The sequence below is a fragment of the Equus quagga genome, chromosome 15 (genome assembly GCF_021613505.1).
Source record: "Equus quagga isolate Etosha38 chromosome 15, UCLA_HA_Equagga_1.0, whole genome shotgun sequence".
Taxonomy (NCBI): Eukaryota; Metazoa; Chordata; class Mammalia; order Perissodactyla; family Equidae; genus Equus; species Equus quagga.
In genome coordinates, this window is record NC_060281.1 from 82,992,474 (window position 1) to 83,019,023 (window position 26,550).

At 56.9% G+C, this 26,550-nt stretch overlaps 1 protein-coding gene across 3 annotated transcripts in view; it reads left to right on the forward strand.

The window, feature by feature from the left end:
- MYO18B (myosin XVIIIB) overlaps window positions 1–26,550 on the forward strand; it is a 249,548-nt gene that overhangs the window by 17,476 nt on the left and 205,522 nt on the right. For all 3 annotated transcript variants that reach the window (XR_006885372.1, XM_046640628.1, XM_046640629.1), the window contains exons 4-11: window positions 4,505–5,743; window positions 6,226–6,292; window positions 7,117–7,229; window positions 8,488–8,664; window positions 12,987–13,185; window positions 14,892–15,034; window positions 15,834–15,934; window positions 19,189–19,252. Coding sequence is in view for 2 of the 3 variants with exons in the window: in XM_046640628.1 (XP_046496584.1) it covers window positions 4,505–5,743; window positions 6,226–6,292; window positions 7,117–7,229; window positions 8,488–8,664; window positions 12,987–13,185; window positions 14,892–15,034; window positions 15,834–15,934; window positions 19,189–19,252 (2,103 nt within the window). In the remaining variant the exon portion in view is untranslated. The remainder of the gene's footprint in view (window positions 1–4,504; window positions 5,744–6,225; window positions 6,293–7,116; window positions 7,230–8,487; window positions 8,665–12,986; window positions 13,186–14,891; window positions 15,035–15,833; window positions 15,935–19,188; window positions 19,253–26,550) is intronic.

Below are 26,550 nucleotides of genomic sequence, written 5' to 3' on the forward strand. Positions count from 1 at the left end.
CCCTCTGTGCCTACATTAATTGCAGTCAGCATGGTAATTACTTGATCATATGACTTGTTTGACTAGGAGTCCCTTCAGAGCAACAACTCTCTCTCTCTCCTTCAACTCTGCATCTTAAGCAGATCTTGTAGTACTTGGTTCATAGCGAGGGCTCAACAAGTGTGTGTTGAATGAATGAATGAATGAATGAATGGTATCAGTTGATGTATGATGGTGGGATCATCCTACCCCTACTTCTGCAGAAAGGGAAACCCAGAGAGTAGCTAAGGATGTGTCATTAGCTCGCTTTAAGCAGAAAAGATACTCAGTTGGTCCTCAGTGGTTATGGCTGCATTGGTTATTAAAATATCGGAACCCTTCCATTCCAGGAGGTAAACAGCTGAGACCCCAGCCCCCCCAAGTGCCCTCCAGTGGCTGTGCTCACCGAGGTCCCTCCCCTGAGGCCCCCAAAATGGCCACAAGCCAGTAATTAAAGGGTTATTGCTTAGCGCAGGTAGGGACCTCCGTACCTGCTCCAGCTCGCGTCCCTTCTGATTGGCTGATGTCCACTAAAACCCCTCAATTATTCTGAACAGCACAGCTGGAATCAAGCAATAGTTGGACAAGATGCAGCCCCTGTCTTTAAGAACTTGCAAATTTGTCCCTGATGGTGGCCACTCCCTCCTTTTCCCCAGCTTCTCAGCCAGGGAGCCCGGACAGGATGACGAGGCTGGACACCAGGGAGGCAGGCTTAGGGAGCAGTGCACCCTGAGGGATGTCCTTTTTTCATGCTCATCTGTTAAACTCTTATGCATCCTTCAAAACCCAGCTCAAATAGTGCATCTCTGGAAATAGTGCCTCTGTGTTAGGCAGAACAGGCATCTCCTTGTGTCCCTCCAGCACCCCCTTGAGGTGGGGCAAATGCCGCAATGATTGGGCTGAGACATCTGGTGGCTGTGGGATCTAGAGTTGTCATGAGCCCAGGGGCCACCCTCGCTCCACCTCCCCCTCCCCTTCAGCTGTTTGCCCGGCCGGCCCTCCATGTGCCTGCATCTGTCCAATTACGACTTGGCTGCATCAGAGAAGTCCTCTGGCAGCTGAATAGCAGCAGCTGCTGGAGCCCCTGCCAAGTCTTTGTCAGGGAAGAAGACAGGAAGGACAGGCGCTGTCCCCACCCCTGCCTGACCCAGATGTAGGCAGGGGCCAAAGTTGCCCCCTGTGGGCTGGTGTTAGGTCATGATGAAATATTGCTGTGTGCCGTTTGTCACTAGACGATTCTCTCTGTGCTCTCATGGGTGTATTTGTGCAGTAGTGGGGGAGATGGAATTACACCCACTTCTCAGAGGGGGAGACCGAGGCTCTGAGAGGTCAAGCGACTTGCCCCAGCTCAGGAGGCCAGCCAGAGGCAGAGCCAGGGCGAGAGTCTGGGCATTCTCTGCTCTCGCCAGCTGCCTGTGGAAGGGGCAGGTCTGGGGAGTGAGGCGGCCAGCGTGGTGGCCCCAGGGGCCTGGGGAGGAGAGGGCGCCCTGAGGCTGCAGGCCGTGCTGGCATTGCTGTCCGTAAGCTAAGAAGCAGAGCCGAGCAGAGCATAGGGACAGGCTGTCATCGCTGGGCCTGGACAGAGACTCAGAGCCAAGATGCGGGATGGACGGGCCCCAGACCACGACAGGTGTCTGGACCACGGGCCAAGACGTTCCTGGGCCCGGAGCAGGGCAGCCTGGGGACATGTTCTTGTGAGGCGGCAAGCCCTGGCTGGCTCCTGCCAGTTGAATTTTCTTGTCCCCATCAGTCAATAACTCCAGACACTCTCTCCTCATCCCAGTGCAGCCGCGTCATTTGACCCTCATATAATCCTCGCCGGGAGCCATCAGGATCCATCCCCATTTTGTAGGAACAGAAAACAAGGCCCAGGGACGTGACTTGGTTTTCACAAGGCCACCCAGCCGGTGAGGGACAGGGAGAGGCTGGAATAGCACTGAAGTAGAAAGGGACCCATATTGAACGTCAGGAGAGCTCGGTTCCAGCTCTGGCCCCCTCACTCTGTGTGGTTCAGGCCAAATCCTTTCCCTGCTCTTGGCCTCAGTTTGCTCATCTGTGAAATGGATGTGCTGTGAGTTTCCTCTCTGCTCCTCCGGTACCCTAAGAAGGCCGCACGGGGGACACAGGGCTTTGGGGACTAGAAACACAAAGGAGGAGAGTTCACGAGGTCGGGGGAGGAGGCTGGGATTGTTGTCCTGTCTGGCCCATCCCCACGTTACCGTCTCCTCCGTGGTGGTTGGTTAAAAATAAGGCGCTGACTCACTTTCAAAATGGTGTACACGGGGGTGAGATGTGCCAGGCGCGGCCTATGTCCTTTCCGGGGCTGCGTCCTCTCTGGCCCCCGGAGGTCAGACTTTGCCACCAGGCTCGGGGCCCCAGGGCGGGGTTCTCGGTCCTGTTTGCATGTCGGAATCACAGAGGAGTCACCGCCCAGACCAACCACATCAGACTCCGGGAGTGGGGCCCATGCACGAGTATCCTTTAAAGGTCCCGGGAGACTCCAGTGAGCCCCAGGGAGACAAGAAGGACATTAATGTGAGCAGTTGAGGGCACTGGCTTTTGGCTCAGAGAGGCCTGCGTGACGTCACCTTCTGGCTTTGTGTCTTGGGCCATACTGTTTTTGTGTTGGCTTCCTTATCTGTCGGATCGGGGGAAGTTCCGACCCCACTGCGGTGGGTTCTCACGTGGGTGAAGCAGGATGTGGCCCGATGGTGATGAAGGGCCCATTGCAAACGACCTATAAATTATGGCTGTTATTATCATCATCGTCATTGTCACGAAGATGAAGACAAGGGCTATGCTCTTGAGGCCTCCACCGCCTAAAACAGGAGAGGAACCCAAATCAAGGCCAGAAGCAGAACGTGGCCATTGCTGCAGGTGGCGTGCCGGCCCAGTGCCCTAGGGTGTCGGGGGCATAGGGGACAATTTCGGATCTAGGTCCTTAGGCGAAGTTTTGCAAGGAGGTGGCATTTGAGCTGGGTATAGAAAGCTGAGACGAGCACGGATGCGGGAAGCAGGCAGGGCTCTCCAGGCAGCAAGCTCAGCATGAATGGGAGCATGGAAGCAGGGAGGCGTCAGACGTGGTGGGAGATGCCCCGTGTGGCTGAGGCATCGGGATAAATGGGGACAGTGAGACCAGGGTGGGTGGGGGGCTCCTCGTTGAGCACTTTGAGTGGCAGCTGGTGGTGTTGAGTGGTTTTCCCGTAGCCTGTGGGCAGCGGCCCAAGTCTTTTGATCAGGTTTAAAGTGATGGGCAGCGAGTGGAAGGGACGCCAGAGCAGAGGTTGTGACCGTGGCCCGGGTGAGCAAGAGTGGACCTGGATCTGAGAAAGGAGACAGACATGAGGCTTTGCAGAGTGGAATCGAGACGATCCTGGGGCCAGTTTAGATGCAAGAGGACGATGGGAAGTGCAGATTCCCAGGCCTGGGGGTGGGGGACGCTGGTCTTAGTGTGGTCCAAGATGGCAGAACCCAGACGAGGGCAGGTGGTGAGGTCAGGGCGGAGCAGAACCGCCCACCGGGTCGCTTTCCGCAGAGGCAGAGGGAAGGCTGGCCGTGAGAGCAAGGCAGGCCGCAGCCTGACTGGAGGATGGAGGGCTGGGCGGGGCTGACATCACAAGGTGGTAAAAGGGCCTGGAGAGGAGCGGGCGGTGGAGACTGGGGGCCGGATGTTTGGGTCAGGCCGGAGTGGAGGGGCTCGGGGCGGGAGCCAGGGCCCTTGCCTGGTACGGGGGCGTGGGTATGGGTGCCTGGATGCCAGAAGTGGCAGCAGTTCAGTTTGTTCCATGCTCAGCAATTTCCAAAGTGCTTTTCACGTCACGTCTTACAAAAAAATCCAGATGGTCGAGCGGCACGGCGGGAAAACTGAGGTCAGAGAGGACAGGTGGTCCATGTCCCCCAGCTGGAAGGTGTCTAGAACAGGTCCTCTGATGACAGGCCCCAGGGTCTCTCCCTGATGATTCCTTTCTAGCCGAGCAGGAAAAATGAAAGCATACATAATAATAATAAAAATAATAACAGCCACAACGGCAACAATAACAATGACAGCAGCAGTTACTGTTACTGAGGACTGACTGTGTGCTGGGCACAGTTTCTGTGTGTTATCCTGAATCCTCACACCCACCCTGCATGGCAGGCCATTATGATCCTCATTTCTGGATCAGGAAACTGGCTCAAACAGAGAGCGGAAGTAACTTACCTAAGGCCACACAGCCAATGAGCGGCAGAGTTTAGAGTTGAATTTGGGCCTGTTGGGCTCCAAAGTCCACTCTCCTTCCACTCTGTCACTTGGCCTTGAGGTGCCAGGCCAAGGCCCAGGGGGTTGGGGTTCGACTGATTGCCTGGCACAGTGCCTGTCAGATCCCATAGGTGCTCGAGGGTCTTTGGATGGATCAGTGGCTGGGTGAACAAGTGAGTGAGTGAATGAGTGAATGACAAAGCTGTCAGATCCACCAGCAACTGAGTACGATGGTGGTCTCTCTCCTAGATCCCAGACATTTCCACTAGCCAACCCAACAGCAAATCCAACAGTGGCGCCAAATCTGGAAGCCAACAGATTCCCCAGGACAGCCAGCCGAGCTCTGCCCAGGACTCAAGCATTCCGGGCAAGGAGCGCGAGGGGGCCGGCCCCGCGGACCCCATGCTGATGACCAGCATCAACGGCGAGAAACCCCAGGAGTCGGGCCCCGGCGGGACACCGGCCAAAAAACCTGTGCCCTTCAGGAGAGGAATAAGAAGAGGCGACGTGTTGCTCATGGTGGCCAAGCTGGACCTGGACGCCGCCAAGCCGGAGCAGAGGGCCCAGCCCCGTGATGGCCCCACCTGCAAGTCCCCACCGCCAGCCACAGACCCTGGAGGGGAGAAGAAAGGGGAGACCCCAGGGCCTCCTCGTGGCCCCCAGGCCAGCACTGAAGATGCAGCCCCGAAAGCTGAGAAGATTCAGACTGGGGGTCTTGGGGACCCAGGCCAGAAGGCACAAGGCACAGGGGAGAAAGGGGGCGGGGCCCCCCAGACCAAAGGGCTGAAAGGGGGTGAGGGCAACGAGGGGCCAGGTGAAGGGGGGCAACCACGGACAGCGGAGAAGGGGGCAGGGGACCCCCCAGCCAAGATGGCAAAGGGAAAACTCTCCAAGGATGCCGGCGGGGAGGGGAGGTGGGCTGGGGCCCAAATCCAGATGAGAAGGTGGGGAGGTTCCCTGGGCAGAAGGAGCAAGTGGGATGGTCCCCAGAGTAAGAAGGACAGAGAGGGTGACCTCCTAAGTAAGGCAGAGAAGACAGATGGACCTCAGATCAAGACGGAGACGGGCAATGCACAGGAGAAGGTTGGCAAGGTGGGGGAAGCTCCCAGACTGACCGAGAAGGCAGGGGAGCCCCTGGGTGAGATGGGGAAGGTGGGGCAGCCTCAGGGTGAGGCCGGGGAGGCAGGGAGGGCTGGGAGCAAGACTGAGAAGGGCTGGGAAGCCCCCAAGGAGGCGGACGCACGGGGGGAGACCCCAGCGGCAGCTAGGAAGGCGGGCCGGCCAGACAGGAAAGGGCAGAAGGCAGAGGAACCCCGTGCCAGGGTGGACGTTGGGGCCAAAGCTTTGGAGACACTGCTGGCACGACCCAGACCCCCCGCTCTGGAGAGCCAGGCAGAGAGGACTCAGACACAGAAGGAGACCCGAGAGGGGCCGGCCCTGCAGGAGGGGGGCAATGGAGGCCAGAGTGGAGCCTCTGACCAGGACCAGGTGAGCGGCTGCGGCCCGGGAGAGGGGAGGGGCAGCAGGACCCTGCAGAGAAGGAGGGATGGGAAGGACCTGCCCCTGAGGGTGGACAAGGTAGGGACAGGAGATGGACAGGGAATTGGAGAGGGCTGGCCAGCCCAGAGGAGGGAACAAGCAGGGATCTCGAGGCCCCCACTGCCACCTGTCCCGGGGGTGAGATTCCTCATAGAGTGAAGGAGTCCCCAAGAATGCAAGATGTCCCCTCGCGGCCGAGCTTGCTCACAATGTCACATGAGAGACTGCTCAAGATGCAGCCTTCTGGGCCCTCCTTGGGGCCTGTCATTCAAAAGGCCGGGGATGGGGTCACAGCATCTGCATTTGAATGAGCCCCCCACTTCCCCTAGGCCACACTGGGAGGAACTCCCAGGCAAGGGGTTCACCCTCACATGGGGGTGGGGGTGGGGGGCAGCGTCATCCTGGTTTAATTCTGTGGTCTGTGCCCTCAGGCTCCAGAAGACAGATGGTACGAGGCCGAGAAAGTCTGGCTGGTCCAGAAGGATGGATTCACCCTCGGTAATTAGGGGTGTTAGCACATCTGCGGGAGGGGGTCTAAGTCTTTTCCTCTTGCGCCCCCTACTGCTGCTAGCCACATTTGCCAGGTCCTGATCACAGTTTGGGGAGAAAGGAGGAGGAGGAGCGGCTGAGAACAGCATGGGGATACATGGTTTTGGGTGTGGGAATAGCTGAGCATCATCTCACCCTTGGCAGTGGTCCACAGGGTGCTGTTTCAAAGGTGTTTGAGCTTTGGTGATTAACTGTTAACTAATTCACTGGTGCAGCAATGTTGTTTGGTTCCTACAGCCTTCCGCCAGGAATTCGGAGTCTAGTGCAAGTGGGCAAATAGCTTTCATCTCGTGAGCCCCCTCTTGTGGATTAGTTGTGACCACACTCCACTGAGAAGCGTTTCTGAGTTCCGCTCAGAACACGGTTGGGAAAAGTGATTGATTAGTGATGCCTGTCATGGGCACCAAGAGGGGAGAGGGCAGCCCGTGTGCCATTATCTGCCATCCCAGGTCTAGGTACGTGATGGGTCCATGCATCCAGCCACCTGGGTGCCTACTCTGTGCCTGACACTGTGCTAGCTGATAAAAGCCCAGAGTGAGGTGGACCTAGTCTCTGTCCTCAAAGTGTTTGGGGTCACAATTCAGAACCCTCCAAGTGAATAGGCTGCAGCCCTGGGAGTGGGGAGGGGCTGGCGGGACCCTCCAGAGAAGGGTCTTGTCCCAGGAGCCCTCTCCAGCTCCCTGGTCTGGCTCAGCAGCTCAGAGCCTGTCTCTCCTCCCCTCCCCTCCCCTCCCCTTCCCTTCTCATCTGTCTTTTTTTGGCCTGTCCACCAGCAACGGTGCTGAAGCCAGACGAGGGAACAGCCGACCTGCCAGCAGGAAGGGTGCGCCTTTGCATTGATGCTGACAAAACCATCACCGAGGTGGATGAGGAGCATGTTCATCGGGTGAGCCCCCTCCCCTGGCTGCTCCACACCTTCCTTCCTCACCCCTGCAAGAGGTCTCCTGGTCCCTGACTGTGGACACTTCTTTGGCTTGATGCTCTGGAGGGAGTGATAGGGAAGATCACTATCGCACTCATTGCCCTGCTGGAACTATATTGTTAGGGGGTCACTACTCTGTCCCACAGCGTCCCCTTTATGAGGGTGCCTGAAGACATAGGTTTGCCAGGTCTTGGGCCTGGGAGTTCTTCTGCTTGACCTGAGAAAGTGATTGCTTTTCATTTTCTGGACGTCGCAACTCACGTTACAGAGCCTGTTTCCTTTTTCACCCTGGCTGCTGGGGAACTCAGAGCCAAATTTGCTGCTTGCCATTACCCATAGCATAGGTTCCAACGGCCTAGGTTTTGGGTATCAACCTTTATTTTGGTTTTGCTTTTTCAGTTGTTTTGTATAAATTTTACAGTGCACCATAAACCTATTTGAGGATAAGTTGAAGTAGGACAGAAAAAAAATTGGTGTCCTGATCCTTTTCCACCCCTCACAGCCCACTAATTGAGAAGGAGTTTCCTCCAGGAGCTCCGTGTGGGCCTCGTTCATCTTCATCCCTCTCCGCTCCTCCTGTGCCCACCCCAGGCCCTTAGAAGAAAGGCTGATCCCTAAGGGAGCCCAGGCTTGACCCAAACCCCAGAGCAATAGGCCCAGAGACCTTCTAGAAGTGGAAAGAATGGCGGGAAGGCTTTTAGAATGGATGCCCCAAGCGGAAGCTGCAGGAACCCCTTACTTCTGGAAGGGTTGGGCACATCTCCAAGGGATCGATGCCTGATGGGCCAGCAGAGAAACGGGGCTGTTTGGCCATTGGCCTCCATCCCTGAGTGTCGCAGAGAGATGCAGGGTGCCCCCACAAGACCCCGAAGAGGGAGAAATGGCAGTGGGCCCTGCCTTGCTCTGGAACACCCCCTTCTTTCTGTGTGTTTGAGACACAGAAGGCGCTCTGCATCTCGCTGTGTCTGTCTTGGGCGCATCTCCCCTCAGGGGCCAAGGAGTGTGGGAAGGAAGGACCTGTGTGAAGAGAGGGGTGGCTCTCAGGCTGCACAAAGGGCAAAGTAGAAGGGCTGCCCTATTTCATTTGTAGGGTATCCTCTCTCTCTGTTCTGGTCTTTGGCACCCCTCTCCTGGGACAGCCTCACCAGGGCTGTGTGCGAGTGCAAGGGGGGTGGTGTGGGGGCCCAGGAGGCCAGAGGACACTCTGTGTGCTGGTTCACAGGCCAACCCCCCCGAGCTGGACCAGGCCGACAACCTGGCCTCCCTGGTCAGTGTCAACGAGTCGAGTGTCCTGAACACGCTTCGGCACCGCTACGAAGCTGGGCTGCTGCACACCTGGACCGGGCCGGACCTGATCGTCCTGCAGCCGCGGGGGTCCCCGGCACCCTCTGCAGGCAAGGTGAGCGGGGACCGTGGGGGCAGGGTGGTGGGGACAGGTGCAGGAAGGGTGGGCTCGGGGTGGTCCCTCTGCATCTCAGGGAGAGCAGAGCGCCCTGCGAGCCTGTCTGTGAACAGCATCCTGCCAGACATGAGATTCGGGCACATCGCAGGCCGTCAAGGACCCTGTGATCCTCCCGCCTTGGAGAGGACAGATAGTAACTGATGGAAACAACAGAGGAGCGTTAAAGACGGCGATAAGAAGAGGAATAGTGAATGAGTGCCACCCGGGTACCAGGCGCTGCTTCAGGACTTTCGCGTAGTATCTCAATTAATTCTCACGCCCACTGAAAAGACGGGCGCCATCACTAGCCCCATTTGACAGACGTAACCTGGCCGGGCCAGTGGCTAAACGCTCATCTTCAGCAAGCAGAGGAGGCGGAATCAAGGCCAGGCCACCAGCTCCTCTGCGCTCTGAACCCCACGCTGGGCTCTTGGGGGTCCCGGAGGCCCATAGATGTTGGCATGGAAACAGCAGCCTCGGCTCTGCTTTGGTTTGCTTTGTTCCTGCGAAGTGTGGAAATAGGCAGCTTTGGTGAGGACGGTCAAAGCAAAGCCGATCTCTCTGTGCCCCCTTGAGGAACGGGCTGCAGCCGCAGCTCAGCGATTTGAGCCGGATCCCCTTCATTCATTCACTGCTGTTGATGGACACATGGAGTGGGGGTTCTCCTACAAGCCAGCCACGGGCTGGGGAGGAGCAGGGGAGAAGGCGGGCTCAGAAGGCTGCTCTCGGGAGCTTCCATTCGAGTGGGGAAGACGGTCCCCCAACAATAAGATTACAGTGGGCGGAGCAGACGAGGGTGGAGGAGGCGACAGTGAGGAGTCCGGAGAAGCGGGACCCTGTCTTAGACGTGGTCTTAATGATCTGGCTTTTACTCTGAGCTTGACGGCAGCTGCTGGAGACTTGGCAGAGCGGCTAGGTGGTCTGACTTACATTGTAAGGACCTTGGCTCCGGGTGGAGGACAGATGGCAGGGGCAGAGGTGGAGGCGGGAGACCCGAGGCAGATCGGACGTCTTGTCTGTGTGCCGTCCTGAGGATTGTCGGTGGGAAGACGCAGCCCCCAGGACACCCGCTGATGCACCGCAGGGGCCTTGCAAGATCACGGTGCCTCGCTGGCCTCGGTGTTTCGTCTGTCAATGTGGGTGAAAAGCCACATCTTGCCCTCTGGAGTCCCATGGGAGAAATATGGTCCTAGCCCCCCAGTGATGCTGAGTCCAGCGGCCCTGCACCCTTCTCCCCGAGACTTCTCTTCTCCGGATACCCCGCCCCACCTCCTAAGTCATCCTCCAGGCCCCTCCCCAGCCTGCTGGCCATGGCCAGGGGCCTGGAGGACGACAGCTGGGCACGTGCATTTTCCCCTCCCTTGCTGTGATGGCTGTGCTCCTGTTACTGCAGCCCAGGGCCTCTGAGCCTTCCAAGAAGCACAGCGAGTCCTCTGGCTCCTTGGGAGCCCCTGGGAGGGACATTTTGTGCAGGCCTCCAGGCAAGCCAGATTCTCCCCGCCTCTCCCCGATTACGGCATCCATTGCAGAACGGGGCCAAAGAGCCTAGGAGGACAGCCACGGGAGCACGGCCTGGAAGGAGGAGCTGGAGTCTCGGGGTCACCTAAGCCCCTAGCCCAGGGCCCCCGTTCCGTTCCCTCAGGCCCTCCAGCCTCCCACACCCCAACCCACAGCCGCCTCCTATTCTTTGGCTGAGTCGCATCTGGTTCCTCAAATGGCCACCAGGTGGGAGCACAGACCCGCGGTGAGGCTGCCACTGGGACCACCTGGAAGTCGGCCTGGGTGGGGGGTCCGGGGCAGGGCTGGGGGCCTCTCTCACTGGGAGTCTGAGCCCACCTGGCGGCTGGGAGCTGGGTGGGTGCCTGGAGGGGGGTGCAAGTGGGCAGGATCGTGTGGGGTGTAGATGGGCCCCCTCTGTGTGCAGGGGCCTCTGCCACTGTTGGGTGCAGGTGCCTGTGAGCACACCAGCGTGCAAGCCTGCAAGGGCACGTGTGCACCAGTGCACGTGTGTGCATGCACCCGTGTGTGTACACAGGGGCCTGGAGCTGCAGAATTGTCTCTTCCTCTGATGGGGGCCGATGGATGGGATAACCTGTCCCCTGGACTTCAGAGTTTCCAGGGTGGGAGGCAGCTTCAGACCCCAGGACCCTCTGCCCGTCTCATGCCCTAAGGCTGTGTCCAGCCAGCATGGGGCTTGTCCCACCTTTGGGGTCCCTCTGAGGCCTGTGTTTTGCATCAGGATAGGGACTCTTTACTGGAGTCTTGGAGCAGGAAAGGCCAACGGTGGATTGGGGGCACCCCTTGGCCCCAGGCTGGGGGTCCAGGCTCGGGGGAGGGCCACCACACTGGGGCTGGTGCCCCTGGTCCTGTGGAGGCACTCGGGGTGGGGTCTTGCTGGGCCCGGTGGTCTCCCATGTAGCCTCCCAGCTTCTGGTGTCCTCCTCCAGCCAGGCCGGTGCCCGGCCCCCTTGGTGCCCTTCCACTGACCCCTCTGTCCCCGGTTGCCCGCTTCTCTTCACGCCTAGCACACTCTCGTCACCCCAGGGAGCTCCGTGCTGCCCAACCCACTGCCAGACGGTCCAGCCTCTGGCCTCCTCTGACTTGACCCTCAGCAGCGTGTGTGGAGCCGGCCCCCCCCCCCTCCACTATCGCTCCCTCCTGGGCTCCAGGACGCCGCTCTCCTGGTTCCCTCTGGCCCGTGGCCCTCCTTCTCAGACCCCCTGCGGGCCCTCCTGACCTCGCCGAGCCATCCCCACCCCCACGTCCCATCCTCAGCAGCCTCTCATTTACTTTTTGTCCCTATAATTTTGCCTTTTCTGAAAAGTCATCTCAATGGAGTCGTACAGCTCGTGCCCTCTGAAGTGACTTCTTCCACTTAGCCCAGCGCGGGGCTTCACCCCAGGGCTGGACCTCCAGCCGCTCATCTCTTTATTTTACTCTCTTTTATTGCTTCTCCCTTCACAGGGGCACCAATTGTCCTGGTTTCCGTGGGACCCAGGGGTTTCCTGGGACCTGGGACTGTCAATGCTAAAACCAGGATGGGTCGTGAGCTGAAGGACATTTGGGCTGTTTCTGGGTTTTGGTGATTTTGAGTATATGTTCACTATACGCAATGACATGGAGGGTTATTGGGGACATAAATGGTCGTTTCTCTTGGGAAAATACCCCGGAGTGGACCGCTGGGCTTTCTGACGGGCGCATCTCAAGGTATAAGAAACAGTGAGTTGTTTCTTGTATGTTTCTCACTGTATAAGAAACTGTTGGGGCTGGCCCGGGGGCGCAGTGGTTAAGTGCGCACGTTCCGCTTTGGTGGCCCAGGGTTCGTTGGTTTGAATCCTGGATGCGGACATGGCACCACTTGGCACGCCATGCTGTGGAAGGCATCCCACATAGAAAGTAGAGGAAGATGGGCATGGATGTTAGCTCAGGGCCAGTCTTCCTCAGCAAAAAGAGGAGGATTCGCAGCAGTTAGCTCAGGGCTAATCTTCCTCAAAAAAAAAAAAAAAAAGGAAACTGTCAAACTGTCTTCTGGATGCTGTACCATTCAGCGTCCGACAGCACCGTGTGACAATTCCAGTCGCTCCCATCTTCACTGGAACTTGGTAGTGAGTGTTAAAAAAATTAAAACCATTTCTTAGCCATCCTATTAGGTGGGTATAGTGTCTCCTTGTTGGCTGGGATTTCTTTTATCCGTTGTGTGGTGTTGTGTCCCCACTGCCTGGACAGTGCCTGCTACATGGTACATGCTCAGTGGATTTTTTTATTGATGAGGAGTGAATGAATGGATGGACGGATGGTTGGATGGCCGGATGAAGTGGAAGGAACTTCAGCCATTACCTAAATTGGTTCTGGCAAATGCACAGCACATGTACCGCCAGCTGCCCCAGCCCCATTTTGTTTCCACGGCAGACATTACTAATCGATTGTGCCATTTCATCGAGCTGCCTCATTCCAGGCAGTACTTCCCAATAATTTGAGCAGCAAGTGAGATGAGCCCCATGAGCTAATGCAGCCCGGGGTCCAGCCTCCCGTTAGCTGAAGAGGACATCTGGGCCCAGAGTGGCCGCCAAGGCTGCCCGAGGACTCACAGTGAGCCCCGGGCAGGGCTGGACTCCAGGCTGGGCTCTTCCTGGTGAAATGCGAGACTTCTCCAGCAAGGAGGGGGCAGGACGGGAGGCAGGGACATGGAGCTGGGCTCGAGGCTGGGGTGGCATGCTGTCTGGGGTACTCCCTGGGCACCAGCGGGGGTGGGAACACTGATGCCTGGGGTCTTCCTGCAGGTGCCTAGAGGCCGCTGGGATGGCCTGCCCGCCCATGTTGGCTCCCTGGCCCAGCGGGCGTACTGGGAGCTGCTGAGCGAGCGGAAGGACCAGAGCATCGTGGCCCTGGGCCGGAGCGGTGCTGGGAAGACCACCTGCTGCAAGCAGGTCCTGGAGCACCTGGTGGGGATGGCAGGCAGTGTGGATGGCACGGTCTCAGGTATGGTGGTCTCCAGGTGCCATGCATTGGGGGTGGGAAGGACAGGGGGAGGGAGGATTGGAGTGGGCGCTGGGCTGCCCCTCCCTATGTCCACTCAGCTGGCAGTCACTGAGCATATGTGCTGACTGTGCTTGCCACTGGGCCACCCCTAGTCCATGGGACACCTTTGTGCGAATTAGAAAGAGGTCCTCCTTCTTCAAGACATTCACAGCCATCTGTGGGGCAATCCTCCACTGACATTGTTAGAACCAAACACTGGACGGCCACGTGCTGGGGAATCATCCTAATCAGCATACAAATCTATGATAGTATGATGAAATGAAGTGCCCTTTGGACACGGTGTCCTTGTGCAGTGCACAACCTGCTGAACTGTACAGAGGACCCAACAAGTCAAGTCAGGAGGGCAGGACCTGTGCTCAGGAGGAGCTGACAGCCAGAAGGGAAACTGAACCGCCCGTATCTGCCAAACTCGAGTGCTCTGCACAAAGTGCTGGTTAGGGGAGAGGCAGAGGGAGCATGGGGGGGAGCAGGGGAGGTGACGTTTGTCCTGGGCCTTAGAGAAAGAGTGCCAACTAATAATAATAATTAGAATTTTAATAACAATCCTAGTAAACACTTGCTGAGGGCTTCTGTGCCAGGGCCTATTCCAAACATCTTACCTTATTTATTACTTACAACAGCCGTATAAGGTAGATATTATTATTATTCACATTTTATAGATGAGGACATTAAGACTCAGAGAGGGTAACCAGCTTGCCTCAGGCCACACAGCTAATCTATCCTTGAGCTGAGATTCAAACTCAGGCAGTCCGGCTCCAGAGCGGTGACCCCCGGGCCAGCGTTCTCAATGCTTTTTCATTGTTGTTCCCCAAACGAGCCTTTTTAGACATTTTTTTCCCCTAGTCATCCCCCCACGATGAAGTTTTAATGCCATAGATACGCCACGGTCTGTTATGCGGTGTATGTACATCTGTGCCCTCTACATAAGGTGGGAAAATTCCCCCACCCCAAGGACCTGCTTCTGCCCTCGGGGGGCAGTTTTCCAGAAGACACGGCCCAGCTATCGTGCTTTTCTCGTCGTAATAAATATAATGCGAGCACCACCACACCTGGAGCGCGTCCTAAGAACTTTACTTTATTCAATCATCCAGTTCTCATGACAACCACATGAAAGAGGTACTATTATCGTCCCTGTTGTACAGATGGGGTGTCTGAGGCACAGGGAGCTGCATTAATTTGAGGGGAGGTGCCAGGGTTAGACAGGGTGGGAGTCAGGCTAGGCTGTATCCAGGTGCCTAGCCCAGTGCCTGGAGCAGAGTAGGTACTAGATGAATAGTTGCGAGGAGACTGCGGGGCTTTTAAAGCCTGCTGTGACGGGGAGTGCCCTGAGAGTGGGTCTGAGCACGTTAATGCCCTGCCCTCCTCCTGGATTCCCTCAGGCCCAGGAGGCCCCAGGGCAGCCCCTGCCACCCAGATTCTACCAACCCTGGATCTGTGTGTCTCTGTTTCCTGACTCAGTCTTGCTCTCACTGCAGTCCTGCTCGCGGCGCAGGGCCAGGCCAGTGGTGAAATGTGTGTGGTTCGGAGCTGAGCTGGGGAGGTGGCAAGGAGCCCGCTGGGGTCTGGGGCCAGGATGTGGTCAGGCCCTGGGGAAGGGCGGTCCTGGGAGAGGTGAGGGTGACGCCCTGCCCCGTGCTTCCCCACAGTGGAGAAGATTCGAGCTGTCTTCACCGTCCTCCGGGCCTTTGGCTCCGTGTCCACCGGCCACAGCCACAGTGCCACCCGCTTCACCATGCTGATGTCGCTGGACTTCAATGCCACAGGCCGGGTCACGGCCGCTCAGCTGCAGGTGAGACCTCTGCGTGGATGGGAGAGGGGGTTTCTCGGGGCTGCAGGGTCCCCAACCCCACTCAGCAGAGCCCACGCCTCCAGCTGGGGCCCTGGAACGTGTCTATATGGTGATGGCTCCCCAGGCCGTGGTCAGCCCCTCCCCGCCTTGCTCAGGGACCCCGATGGCTCTCCTGGAGCAGGCCAGCCCCTCTGCGTCCCGGAATGTGGCGGGATGAGCAATTCACGGGGAGACATCGAATTCAGCCGCTTGGTGGCTGATGCTTAAAGCGCCAGCTGGAATTCCACGGATCCCCCCCCGCCCCCACCTTGGCGCAGGTGCACGAGGACCCCCGCCGTTTGGTGTGCATCCAGCATCGCCAGGCCCCTGCCATCCCCCTCGGACACACTGTTGGAACAGAAAATAGCGTTAGGTTGTTAGAAGGGTTGTTTGTACGTGGAGCTGGGATGACACCCAGGCTCAAGGAAAGCTCCTGGGTGCCACAGATCCCCGTCTGCCCCAGCCCCGAGACTCCCCATTCCTCGCCATTTGGGTCCAGTTACGAAAGTCTCCCCTTCTCCCCTCTGGATGCGTCGCTGGGAATGGGCTCTGGCGTCATGGAGCCCCTGGATGGACCCTGAATGAGTGAGATAAGGGACACAGCAGTTTTGAGATGAGCGTCCGGAAGAGTTTGGACCTGAGATGTTGCCTCGAAGGGTGGGCTGGGGTGGGGTCCCTCCGGGCCACGGGGCAGCAGGGCCCCAGGCACGGGGTGGAGGTCCCCAGAGTGCCGACCGGGGGCCGTCCTCTCCCCTCGCAGACGATGCTTCTGGAGAAGAGCCGTGTGGCACGGCAGCCGGAGGGCGAAGGCAATTTCGAAGTTTTCTCCCAGATGTTGGCAGGACTGGACTTGGATCTCAGGTGAGCGGCTGGGCCGGGCAGGGACAGCCGAGGGCCGTGGGACACTGGGCACCTGCTCTCCCGGGGCCCAGCCTTAGCTCTGCCCGGAGCCGAGAGGCGGTGGAAGCCAGTGGTTAGGGTCCCGGCCTCTAATTCCAGCTGCCTGGTACTGCTCACAGGCTGGGTGACCTTGGTCGAGTGTCAACCACTCTGAACCTCTGTTTCCTCCTCGGTAAAGTGGAGACAATACCTTGACTGACCTCATAGGATTATGTGAGATAAGTCACATACAGCTCTTCACAAATCTGGGGGGTGGCGGAGGCTGGGGCTGGGCCGGTGGTGTGTCAAGACAGGGCCTGACAGCAGCGTGGGAGGAGAGCAAGGAACAGCAGACCCCAAGTCTTCCAGAAGTTTCTAAACTCTGGAGGAGCCCTGGGTGCACATGAGGGGTTGCCCGCATGGGGCACCTTAGGTCAAGGGGACGCGGGTGGAGCAGCCGGCAGGGTAACCAGACAAGATTCATCTTGGAGGCCCTCCTGGGGGAGGTGGCCCAGCGAGTCCCCAGCTCTGTAGGGCCTCCTTGGGCCTGTGGCTCTCTCTCTCGGAGCCTCGGTTCCCTGGTTTGTCGAATGAATGGGCAAAGTTCTAGAGGAGCCCCAGGGAGGGGAAGACGCTGGCTTTTCCCTGGCGAGGGGCGAGAATCCGTGTGTCCCCTCCCCTTGTGTCCCCCATTGTTTGTCTCCTGCCTCCCTCCTCCGTGTGAAGGGCAGGATCCACCTGTCCCGGGCCTCCTGGCTAAGGCCGAGGGACAACTGTACCCCTTGGAGAGAGGGCCGTTAGCGAGGGGACTCCCGGTTTCCAGAGAAGGGTAACTGAGTAGTAGGGAAGCTTCTGGAAGGCCTTCTGAACCTATCGAAGAGCTTGGGACAGAAAGGTGTAGTTTCGTGGCTAGGCCCACAGACTTTGGGGCCAAGCTGCGTGGATTCGCGTCTGGCTTTTCCACATGTCGGCTGTGTGACCTCGGGCTAGTGATTTCACCTCTCTGAGCCTCCCTTTCCCTGTCTTCAAATGAGTGTGATAAAACCTGCCTCTGAGTGTGGCAGTGAGGATTCAAGAGTGAGTAGGTGTACAATGCTTACAGCACCAGGGCATACCGCATGCTTTGTGTGGGTGTGTTGTTCTTCTGGAGGATTTGATCTGCCCCGGCACCCCCTCAGGTCCTCACCAGGCCTGTGCTGGAAAGAACTGACTTTGGTCAGAGGGACATGTGTTTAGATCCAGGCTTTGCCACATGTGGTCCTCTCTGAACCTCAGTTTCCTTTTCTGTAGAAGGGGAACCTACTAGTGCCAACCCTGAGGGCATTTAAGCCAGATCCCATGTCAAGGCAGCGGGCCCCGTGTGGGAGGGCACGCTGTATAGACTCTGCACATGGGAGTCTGAACCCTGTTTTCTGGCTCCCTGGCTTCGGGTGGGGGGCTTCGCCTCTCAGGGCTCCATTTCCTCATCTCTTGGAAACCGAAGGGCATGCACATCTCCCCTGAGACCCCCACAGTGGGGCCATCCCTTCTGTACCCCCTGGGGGGCTCCACCCTGGGCCTGGAGCCACTGCCTGCTGGAGAGGGGGAGTCGGGGGTCCCTGTGATGGGCACAGGGAGGATAAGGCTGGGCTGCTGCCAGCAGAGGGTGCCAGGCCTGGGGGCTCTTTGCCGGTGGGCCTGACTGGGCGAGTGTGGCATCTTTTGGAGCCAGGACAAAGCTGTGTCTGAGAGGACGAGGCTGCCCCGGAGGAGTTTTAGGGGCCCCGGGAGAGTGGAGAAAAGTGCTTAGAACAACTCAGACCTCTTGGGGGTGTGGTCTCTCTGGGGGCTCCCTGGTGGTCTCAGGCCCTCTCCCTTTCTCACCCTCTGCAGCTGCCAGGCTGTTCCCTCAGCCACAGTGAAGCTTCCAAAGGACAAAACTGGTTCCCACTTCCACAGACGTCCTTCCTTTCTCCCATGCATTCATGCGGCAAACTCCTATTCATCCTTCAAAACCCTGCTCTGAATCCCTTCTTTCGAGGAGTGCTGCCTGGTTCCTACTCCCTCAGCTTCCCCTTTATACCATTTTGGTGCCTGGGGTGAGCCTCTGGTCTAGCACCTGGCACCCTGGGGCATCCGGGTCTCTCTCCCTCACCCGACAGACTGTGAGATCTCAGAATCAGGGGCCCTGCCTTCCTCCTTTCCGTCTTCCCAGCACATAGCGTAGGGCCTATTAATCATTTGTCAAGTTGAACTTCTGACTAATGGAATATAGACCCCGTCAAGTGCAGGGGGACAGATATCAAGTCCTACTGTGCACCAGGCCGGCAGTGGGAGTTTCTCTGTATCATCTCATTTAATCCTGTGAGGCGAGCGGTAGGAAGCCCGTTAACAGAGGAGCTACAGGGGGACCCAGAGAAGAGAACTGGCTTGTCCGCTCCCTCGTGGGGCTGGGGTTGGACTCAAACCCTGGCCAACAGGGAGCCTTCCAGGCTGTGAGGCTGAGGCTGGGGGGGCGGGGCCTGGAGAGAAGTAGGGGAGAAGGCACAAAGGGACCCAGAAGTGGAGAGAGTGGCTGGGGACTGTGGTGAGCCCCCGCCCCGGGGACCAGCACGAGCCCCATGGTGGGTGGGGGCCTGGCCTGCTTCCACCTCCCCGTCTGCCCACATTCCTCAGGCCGGTGGGGCTGGGCAGCCCCTTCGCCGGGCCCACTCTCAAGGCACCTTTAGTCTGAGCACTGGAGGGGCTTTCAACATCCTGTCGCCTTGTGGGGGGAGACAGAGGCTGGGAGAAGGGGCGGTGGCAGGACAGCGTGGGACTCTGTGCTCTGGGGGCCAGAGGAGCTCAGCCCGACCCCCGACCCTGCGTTGCTGGCAGTGTGGGCAGCGTGCTGACTGCCGGTGCCTCTGCTTTGTCGTCTGTAAGATGGGAATGACATTGGCACCTGTCGGGTGGGGCGGTGCTGCGGATCCTGGAACTCGCTCCTCCCAGCGGTTCTAACATCATCCCTGAGCCGGTTCTCCTAGTGGGCTGGCAGGAGACCCCGAGTTAGAACCCGCTTTCAGGATTTGAGCCCCGGACCCTTTCGTCCAGGGTTTCCTGGCGCTTAGGAAGGGCCGAGGGAGGGCGGTGAGCGAGGAGTATTCGGGAGGGGGTGCTGGGGCCGCTGGGGCCGCCTGGGGCACGTGAGGGCCCCCTGCCTGCCGGGCCGCCAGTGCGGGGTGTCCTCCTGACCCTGCCCCCATCTCTGCTTCCAGGACGGACCTGTACCTGCACCAGATGGCGGACAGCAGCTCCTTCGGCATGGGCACTTGGCCCAAGGTAAGGCGGGGGTCCTTCTGGGGGGTGTGGGTGTAGCCCAGGGTGGGAGGGTGACGGAGGGGGCCCATGCGACTCGTCTGCGTTGCTGTTGGGTGCATCGCTGGAAAGGCTGTTGGTGTTGGGGAGGCAGGGGCTGGACTCCCCGGGGCGAGGAGACATGTGCAGAGAAAGGCAACAAGGGGACGGTATCTGTAAAGGGAGGAGCCTGGGCTCTGGGGACAGGCCATCTTTGTTCAAAGCGCGGCTCTGACACTTGTTAGCTGCGTGACCTCGGGCATGGAAGCCAGCCTCTCTGAACGTCTGTTTCCTCTTTGGTGAAATGACGATAGGAGCCGTGACTGCCACACGGGCTCGTTGTGGGATGAAAGGAAACAATGGGCATAAAGCACCTAGCACATTCTTGGCCCAAATCCGTCAGTTGGGGACTCTTAGTAAACGTCACTGTGAGTACTGTGGGCGGACGCCTCAGAGCCGGCTTCCTGGAGGCTGTGGCTTGGGAGCAGGGCCTGAGAGGTGGCGTTCAATTGATGAAAAAAGCAACTTGTTCCCTCGCTCGTTCATTCTTTTATTCATTTTTTTATATGTCGACAATTGTTTTCTGAGTCGCCTCCCCCTACTGCCCCCACCAGCACCAGCTGTGCCAGGCCTGTGCTAAGTGCTGGGGTGATGGTCCGTATCCATGAATTTCCCTCTGTCAGGAGAGAAGGGCTTGGGGACTGGTGCAATCATGTGGGATAAGAACATGCCGGAGGCTGCACAGATGCTGTGGGCACCAGGGGGTTGTTGAAAGACCTGCTTGGCCTCAGTCAGGGAAGGCTTCTTGGCCAAGGAGACAATCGGTCTGGGTTTTGTAGGATGAGTAGGAGTTCGCCAGGTGGAGAAGGGTGGATAATTTCTACTCCAAAGCCTTTTTCAAACATATATGTCTGGGAAACAAATGGTGTTGGGATAATTGGACATCTTCATGCCAAAAAAAATGAATTTCAATCTGTGTCCTCATACCATATACAAAAATTAACAGGAATTGGATCATAGTCCTAAACGTAAAACTGAAAACCGTAACATTTCTAGAAGAAAGCGGGAGAAAAAATTCTGTAACCTTGGATTTGGCAAAGATTTCTTAGATGTGACACCAAAAGCACGGTCCAGAATAAAACAAATTGATAAATTGTACTCCCATGAAGTGAAGAACTTCTGCTCTGTGAAAATCGCTGTTCATGTGAAAATCCAAGGCACAGACTGGGAGAAAATATTTGCAAATCACATATCTGATGAAATATTTGAATCCAGAATATATAAACGACTCTCAAAACTCAAGTAGAACAACCCGATGGAAAAAAAAATGGGCAAAAGATTTCAGCATACTTCACAAAAAAAAGATACATGGATGGCAAATAAGCACATGAAAATACGCTCGACATCATTGGTCGTTACAGACCTTCAAAGGAAAGCCACAATGTGACACCGCTGCAGGGTCACCAGACTGTCTGCATTTAAAAAGACCGATCGTACCAAGTGCTGGCGAGAACTTGGGGTAACTGGAGCTCTCCCACCCTGCAGGTGGGAATGCAAAATAGCACAGCCGTTTTGGAAAACAGTTTCTTAAACCAGTTAAACATCCACCTCCCGTATGACGCACTGTTCTCCTTCTAGGTGCTTATGCAGAAGGATGAGACTGTCACGTCCATACAAAAACTCTTGCAAGAAAGTTCACAGCAGTTTTATTTGCAACAGCCCAAACTTAGAAACTACCCGAAGGTCTAGTTATGTCTGATAATTAAGCCGGGTGAAAAATCTCAGCTGAAAGAGAGTGCAACTCTGTGATTCCATGTATGTGAAACTCTAGACAGTGCAAGCTGATCTGCAGGGTCAGAAACAGGTCAGATGCCAGCCCGGTGGCCTAGTGGCTCTGCTTTGGTGGCTTTGGTTGGGTTTCCTGGGTGCAGACCTATGCCGCTCATTAGCCATGCTGTGGTGGTGACCCACATACAAAATAGAGGAAGATTGGTACAGATGTTAGCTCAGGATGAATCTTCCTCAGCAAAAAAAAAAAAAAGAAAAGAAAAGAAGAGAAAACAGGTCAATCGTTGCCTGGGGATTGGGTGAGGGCAAGACGAGGGGAGAAAAAATTATAAAAGGGAGCCTTTGGGGGTGACGGATATGTTCATTGTCTTTACTGTGGAGATGGTTTCACGAGTGTAAATGTCCAAGTTTATCAAATTCTATGTTTGTAAAGACAGGTGGGTTCTCCTTTGTCAATTACACATCAATAAAGCGGTTACACACACGCTGGGTGCCGTCCACAGAGTTACTGAATCAGCGGGTCTGGGGTGGGGCCTGAGAATCTGCATTTCTCACGAGTCCCCAGGGCTGCTGATGCTGCTGGTTCCGGGACCTCACTCTGAGAACCCCTGGAGCAGAGCCCTTTTCCGTGGTGGGTGGGGTGGGATGGAGCGGGTGATGCAGCTCCCCCGTCTTTAGATTCCGGGGGCTGATCCACGGTCCCCTTGCTGGTCCCCCTTCACTGGGGCGTCTGCGGGGTGTTCATCCTTCATGCCCCCATGACTAGGGGCCGTTGGGCACCCAGACCTCCATCTTGATGGCGGAGGATGTGGGGCGATCCCTGCGCTGGGTTTTCTCGTTCATTTAATGGGTTTTGGCCAAATGCATCCATTTCATCAGCAAGAAGGTGGTTGTTTGTTTTCCTGTTGTTTTCGAGGAGGAAAAGGGCGGGAGCCAGGCCTGTGACCCGTTTGTTCACAGTCTTACGCAGGACGGTCGCTGCGGGAATCCGCGTCCAGGAGGCGTTTGAAGTGGTTTGTTTTTTCCCTGTGTTTCCGGGGGTGTTTTTGAGAACACTGGATGTGTGGGAACTGGTCGGATGGCCCTTTGTTCTCTCTGCTCCTTGGCAGGTACGCAGAGAGTGTTTTCTCTGTTCTTTGAGATCAAAAATAAAGTCTGAGGACTCGTCGGTCTTTGAGACGAGCCTGGGCTAGTTCTCTGGAGGGGGCGGTCTGGGGACCATCTCACAAGGGAGGTTGAGGTCAGAAAATGCCTCCTGAGAATGGGAGTTGCTAAGTAGAAACCCCCAAAGGGGTCAGATTTAGCAGATAAAAATACAGGATGCCCAGAACTGATTCGTCCTGTAACGGATCGAACCACGGTGACCACAGCTGATGCTGCTGGACGGATCGTGTCCTTGAAAGGTGACGAGAGCCTGGATCCTGTGTTCCTACCACACACACATGGTGACCAGGTGAGGTGACGGATGTGTAACATACTTGATTGTGGCGATCACAGCACAGGGTACGCATATATCAAATCATTACCTTGTACACCTAAAAATTCACAAATTTTATTTGTCCATTATAACTCAATAAAGCTGGAAAAAATACAGGATGCTGGTTAAATTTGAATTTCAGATAAACATCTAATAGTTTTTTAATGTAAGCGTATGGCAAACAATACACGGGCAGGCCTGGAGGGCTGGAGTCGTATCAGAGAAGGCTGCCTGGAGGAGGAGGCACAAGCTGGTCCTGGACTTAGAATGAAGTTAGACGAGTGTGGTGAGGTCCGTTTTCCGGCGACACCAAATATGGCAGGGAGATATGCTAAAAAAAAGGATCTGTTGTTGGTCTGAAATTCAAATTGGACTCGATGTCCTTCCTCGTATCTGGCGATTCTACTGCCCGTATTTCTCCCCCGCTGAGCCCTCTTTCCCCGCCTGCTGGCCGTTCCCCTGACTGGTCACTTCTGGTTCTGTTTCATCTGTCACAGTCGGTTCCATCGTCCCCTGAAAATTCACCGACGATGGTGGTTGGGAAGCGGTCTGTGGAGTCTGACATACGCGGGTTCCAGTTCCACCGCCAGCACTTAGCTCGGTGGCCTCAGACCCCCGGGCCTCAGTTTCCTCATGTGTAAAATCGGGATGGTCATTGTCCGCCCTGCTCCGGAGTGACGTGAGATGAAGCCCGTGACGCCCCTGGACAGTGCCTGGATCCACCCCATGCCGGCTTTATTATTATCATCGCTGTTGTTATTATTGGGATTAGTCAGTTTGAGCCGGACGGCAGCGTTGGACCAGCCAGGTGGGGCCAGGCCTCAGTGGCCCCCGGGGTCCCCGATCCACGTTCCTCGCGGCACATGCCATGTTTTTTCTCTTTCTGGCTTTATCTCAATTCTCCTCGAGTTTATATTTTTAAGGAAACATTTATTTAAAAAATTAAATTAGTCCATACGTCCGTGGGAAAATCAGAAAAAAAGCAGAGATACAAAAAACCCCAAAACGCACACATTCCAAACCAAAAAACAGGCTCCACGGACGGCACCCTCCAGAGACCTCCGTTGGTCCCGTCTCCACGGATCTCCTCTCAGTAATTTTCATTTGAAGATTTTACATGGAACACAAACTGTAGAGGGCCTTCCCATGGTCCTTGATGGTGAGGTGATAAATATCTTTGTGCATCTTCTCAGGCCTGAGCTCCTCCCCCTGCCCAGCCCTCTGTCCACGGAGAGGCCACCCGTGTGGTGTATGTCGCCACTTCCTTGGTGACGGTCATCATGTGTCACACTGTTAACTTATGGCCTGTCTCCCCTCGGCCCTAAGTTCCGAGAGGATGAGGGGTCTTCTGTGTCCTGTCCACTGCTTAACGTACAAGGCCTTGCACTGAGCCAGGCATGCGAGTGCTCAGTAAATGTCTGTTGAGTGAATAAGTGATTGAGCATGTTCCCCACCACAACTTGGCAAAAATCACATCTTTTCAGCTTTCTAAACTGTGCTGCTGTGGTAGGCAGAGCTGTGTTAATGATGTTCTAATTTATCCCTCTGTGTCTGTGAGGCGTGTCCCCAGGGCTTTGGGGATCTGGTGTCTGTCTTTGGACCCGCCACCTGCATCCTGGGAGCTGGGGCCATTGCTGGCAGTCACAGACGACCTGGAGAAGGGGATTAGACAGTTGGGGGCTCTCATCCCTCAGCCAGCCTGGGCCTCCGGGGTCCTCCAGCCCAGGATTAGTCGTCACACGGGCCCAGCCCAGGGGGTGCATGCACTTTACCCCAACGTCAACGGCTCCTATTTGGGGACACCAACTGCAGCTCAGTGACATTCACTCAAGAATGGGTATTTATTGCCCTTATTAGAGACCAGGCACTGACATGCAGAGATGACCCAGCTGGGTCTCTGTCACCAAAGGCAGGTGGGGGGCTGCCACTGCCACATAAGAGGGTCATTCCAAGCCAGAGAGATAGGTGCCTGAATAGAGGTGCGGGCAGGCTGAGGCCAGGCTGGGAGGGATGGGGGTATATCTGGGAAGCCTGCCTGGAGGAGGTGACAACAGGCTAGTCCTTAACTAACCGTGAAGTTAGACAGGTGCGGCGCGGTCGGCTACACCAAGCTGCTGAGGCAAAGGCATTGGTGGAGGGACACCAAACAGCGCAGGGTGAGGCTGGGGGTCTGGGGGATGTGCTGGGACCCTCGGGTGGCGCTGGCCTCAGTGGCCGCCTCTGCTCGCCAACTGCCAGTTCCACCTCTGGCCCCTCACCGCGCCCGCACTCCCTGCCATGTTTCAGCTTTCACGTGGCACTGAGTCGGCTGTGGCCAGGACACAAAGTCACAAAGCTTTGAGATGCTTTTCTTCCTCTCTGTAATTCACTTTTCTGCAAGCTTGCCTGATGTTTTAAAAAAGGACCCAGCAGCAGTGGTCATAATAATAACAGGAATCCTTGCCTCCCAGCAGTCTGCTTCCCGCCGTCACCTTCCAGGCGTGGGCCCGAGCGAGCACATTTATTTATTTATTTATTTATTTGAGGAAGATTAGCCCTGCGCTAACATCCGTGCCCATCCTCCTCTATTTTATGCGTGGAACACCTACCACAGCATGGCGTGCCAAGCGGTGCCATGTCCACATCCGGGATCCAAACCGGCGAACCCCAGGTCACCAAGAAGCAGAAAGTGCGCACTTAACCGCTGCGCCACCAGGCCGGCCCCGAGCACACCTATTTTTTATGACCGGGCGTCAACTGCGGAGGAAGGGGCTCTGATGACAGGGTGGGGACCAGGCACTGCTGTCCGGGGCTCTGCCGGGAGCTTTGTCTTATTTCATCCTCCTAACGGTCCTTTGAGGCAAAGGGTTATTTTCGTGTCTGTTTCTCAGGTGGAGTGAGCAGGCTCAGAGAGGTGGAGTAATTTGCCCAAGGGCACAGAGCTTTGAAGTGGCAGAGGGAGGAATGGAACCCGGGTCGGCCTGATTCCGAGCCTGACATTCGTGTCCGTCCCCCTGTGTCATCTCAGCCCTGTGTTGTGGCTGAAGATCGTGTGCCCTGGGATCTGACCCACTGTGTGCCCTTGGGCCGCGTGTCCTCTCTTGGCCTCAGTTTTTCCACCTGTGGAGTGGGTAGAGCAGCCCCGACTCCTGGGTCTGCTCTTAGGATTGGGGGCCCCTTAGAATACCTGGCATATTGTGACTCTGCCCCTCCCCAGCTGGGCGGCCTCAGACAGGTGCCTAACCCTCTCTGAGCCTCAGTTTCCTCCTCTGTCAATTGGAGACACCTACCCCTGCCTTACAGGGTTAAAGCGCCTGTGCAACACAGTAGGTGCTCAATTAACGCATCCTCTTCTTCCGCCTCGAGTGGACTCTGGTGCCAGGAGAGGACATGGATCAGTCCACGTTGAGCGTGGGGCAGAGCCGCTTGGGAACAGGGGGCCCCTGGCTCTGGCCCCACACCTGCCCTGCCCTCCCCACTGTCTCCATGAGGTCTGCCCTCCCCATGCCGGCACCCATGTTGTTTCCCAAACGAATAGAGTCAGTGTTCTCATTTTCCTCCCAGAGCCAGGCTGCAGGTCCAGGCGCGGAGGGAGGGGCGTGCCCCGGGCTGGGTGGCGGTAGAGACACAGGGGAGCCCACCCCGGCCCTGGAGGAGGGGCTGGTTCCATCCCCACCAGGCTGCCTGAGGCCCCCGTGGTGCATATAACCTGGGGAGAGGACGCCCAGGTGCCGGGTCCCTCGGCCACGCGTTCCATTGGAGAGCTGCTCCCAGCTGCAAACCATGGCTCCAGGACCCTTCGCTCTGCAAGACAAGATTCTCGGCCCCCAACGCACCCTGTCCCCCCAGCCCCGCGCCCTTCTGCTCGGGGACCCTTCCTGCCTCCCCAGCACCCAGTTGGCCTCACTCGTTCGGTTTGTTTCCTACATCGCTTCTTCCAGGAAGCCTCCGACCCCTGCCATTCTTCCCACCCCCAGCACGCACTGTGCTGTGTCCATTTGCACCTCTGTCCCCCTTGTTGGACTGGGAGCCCCTCGAG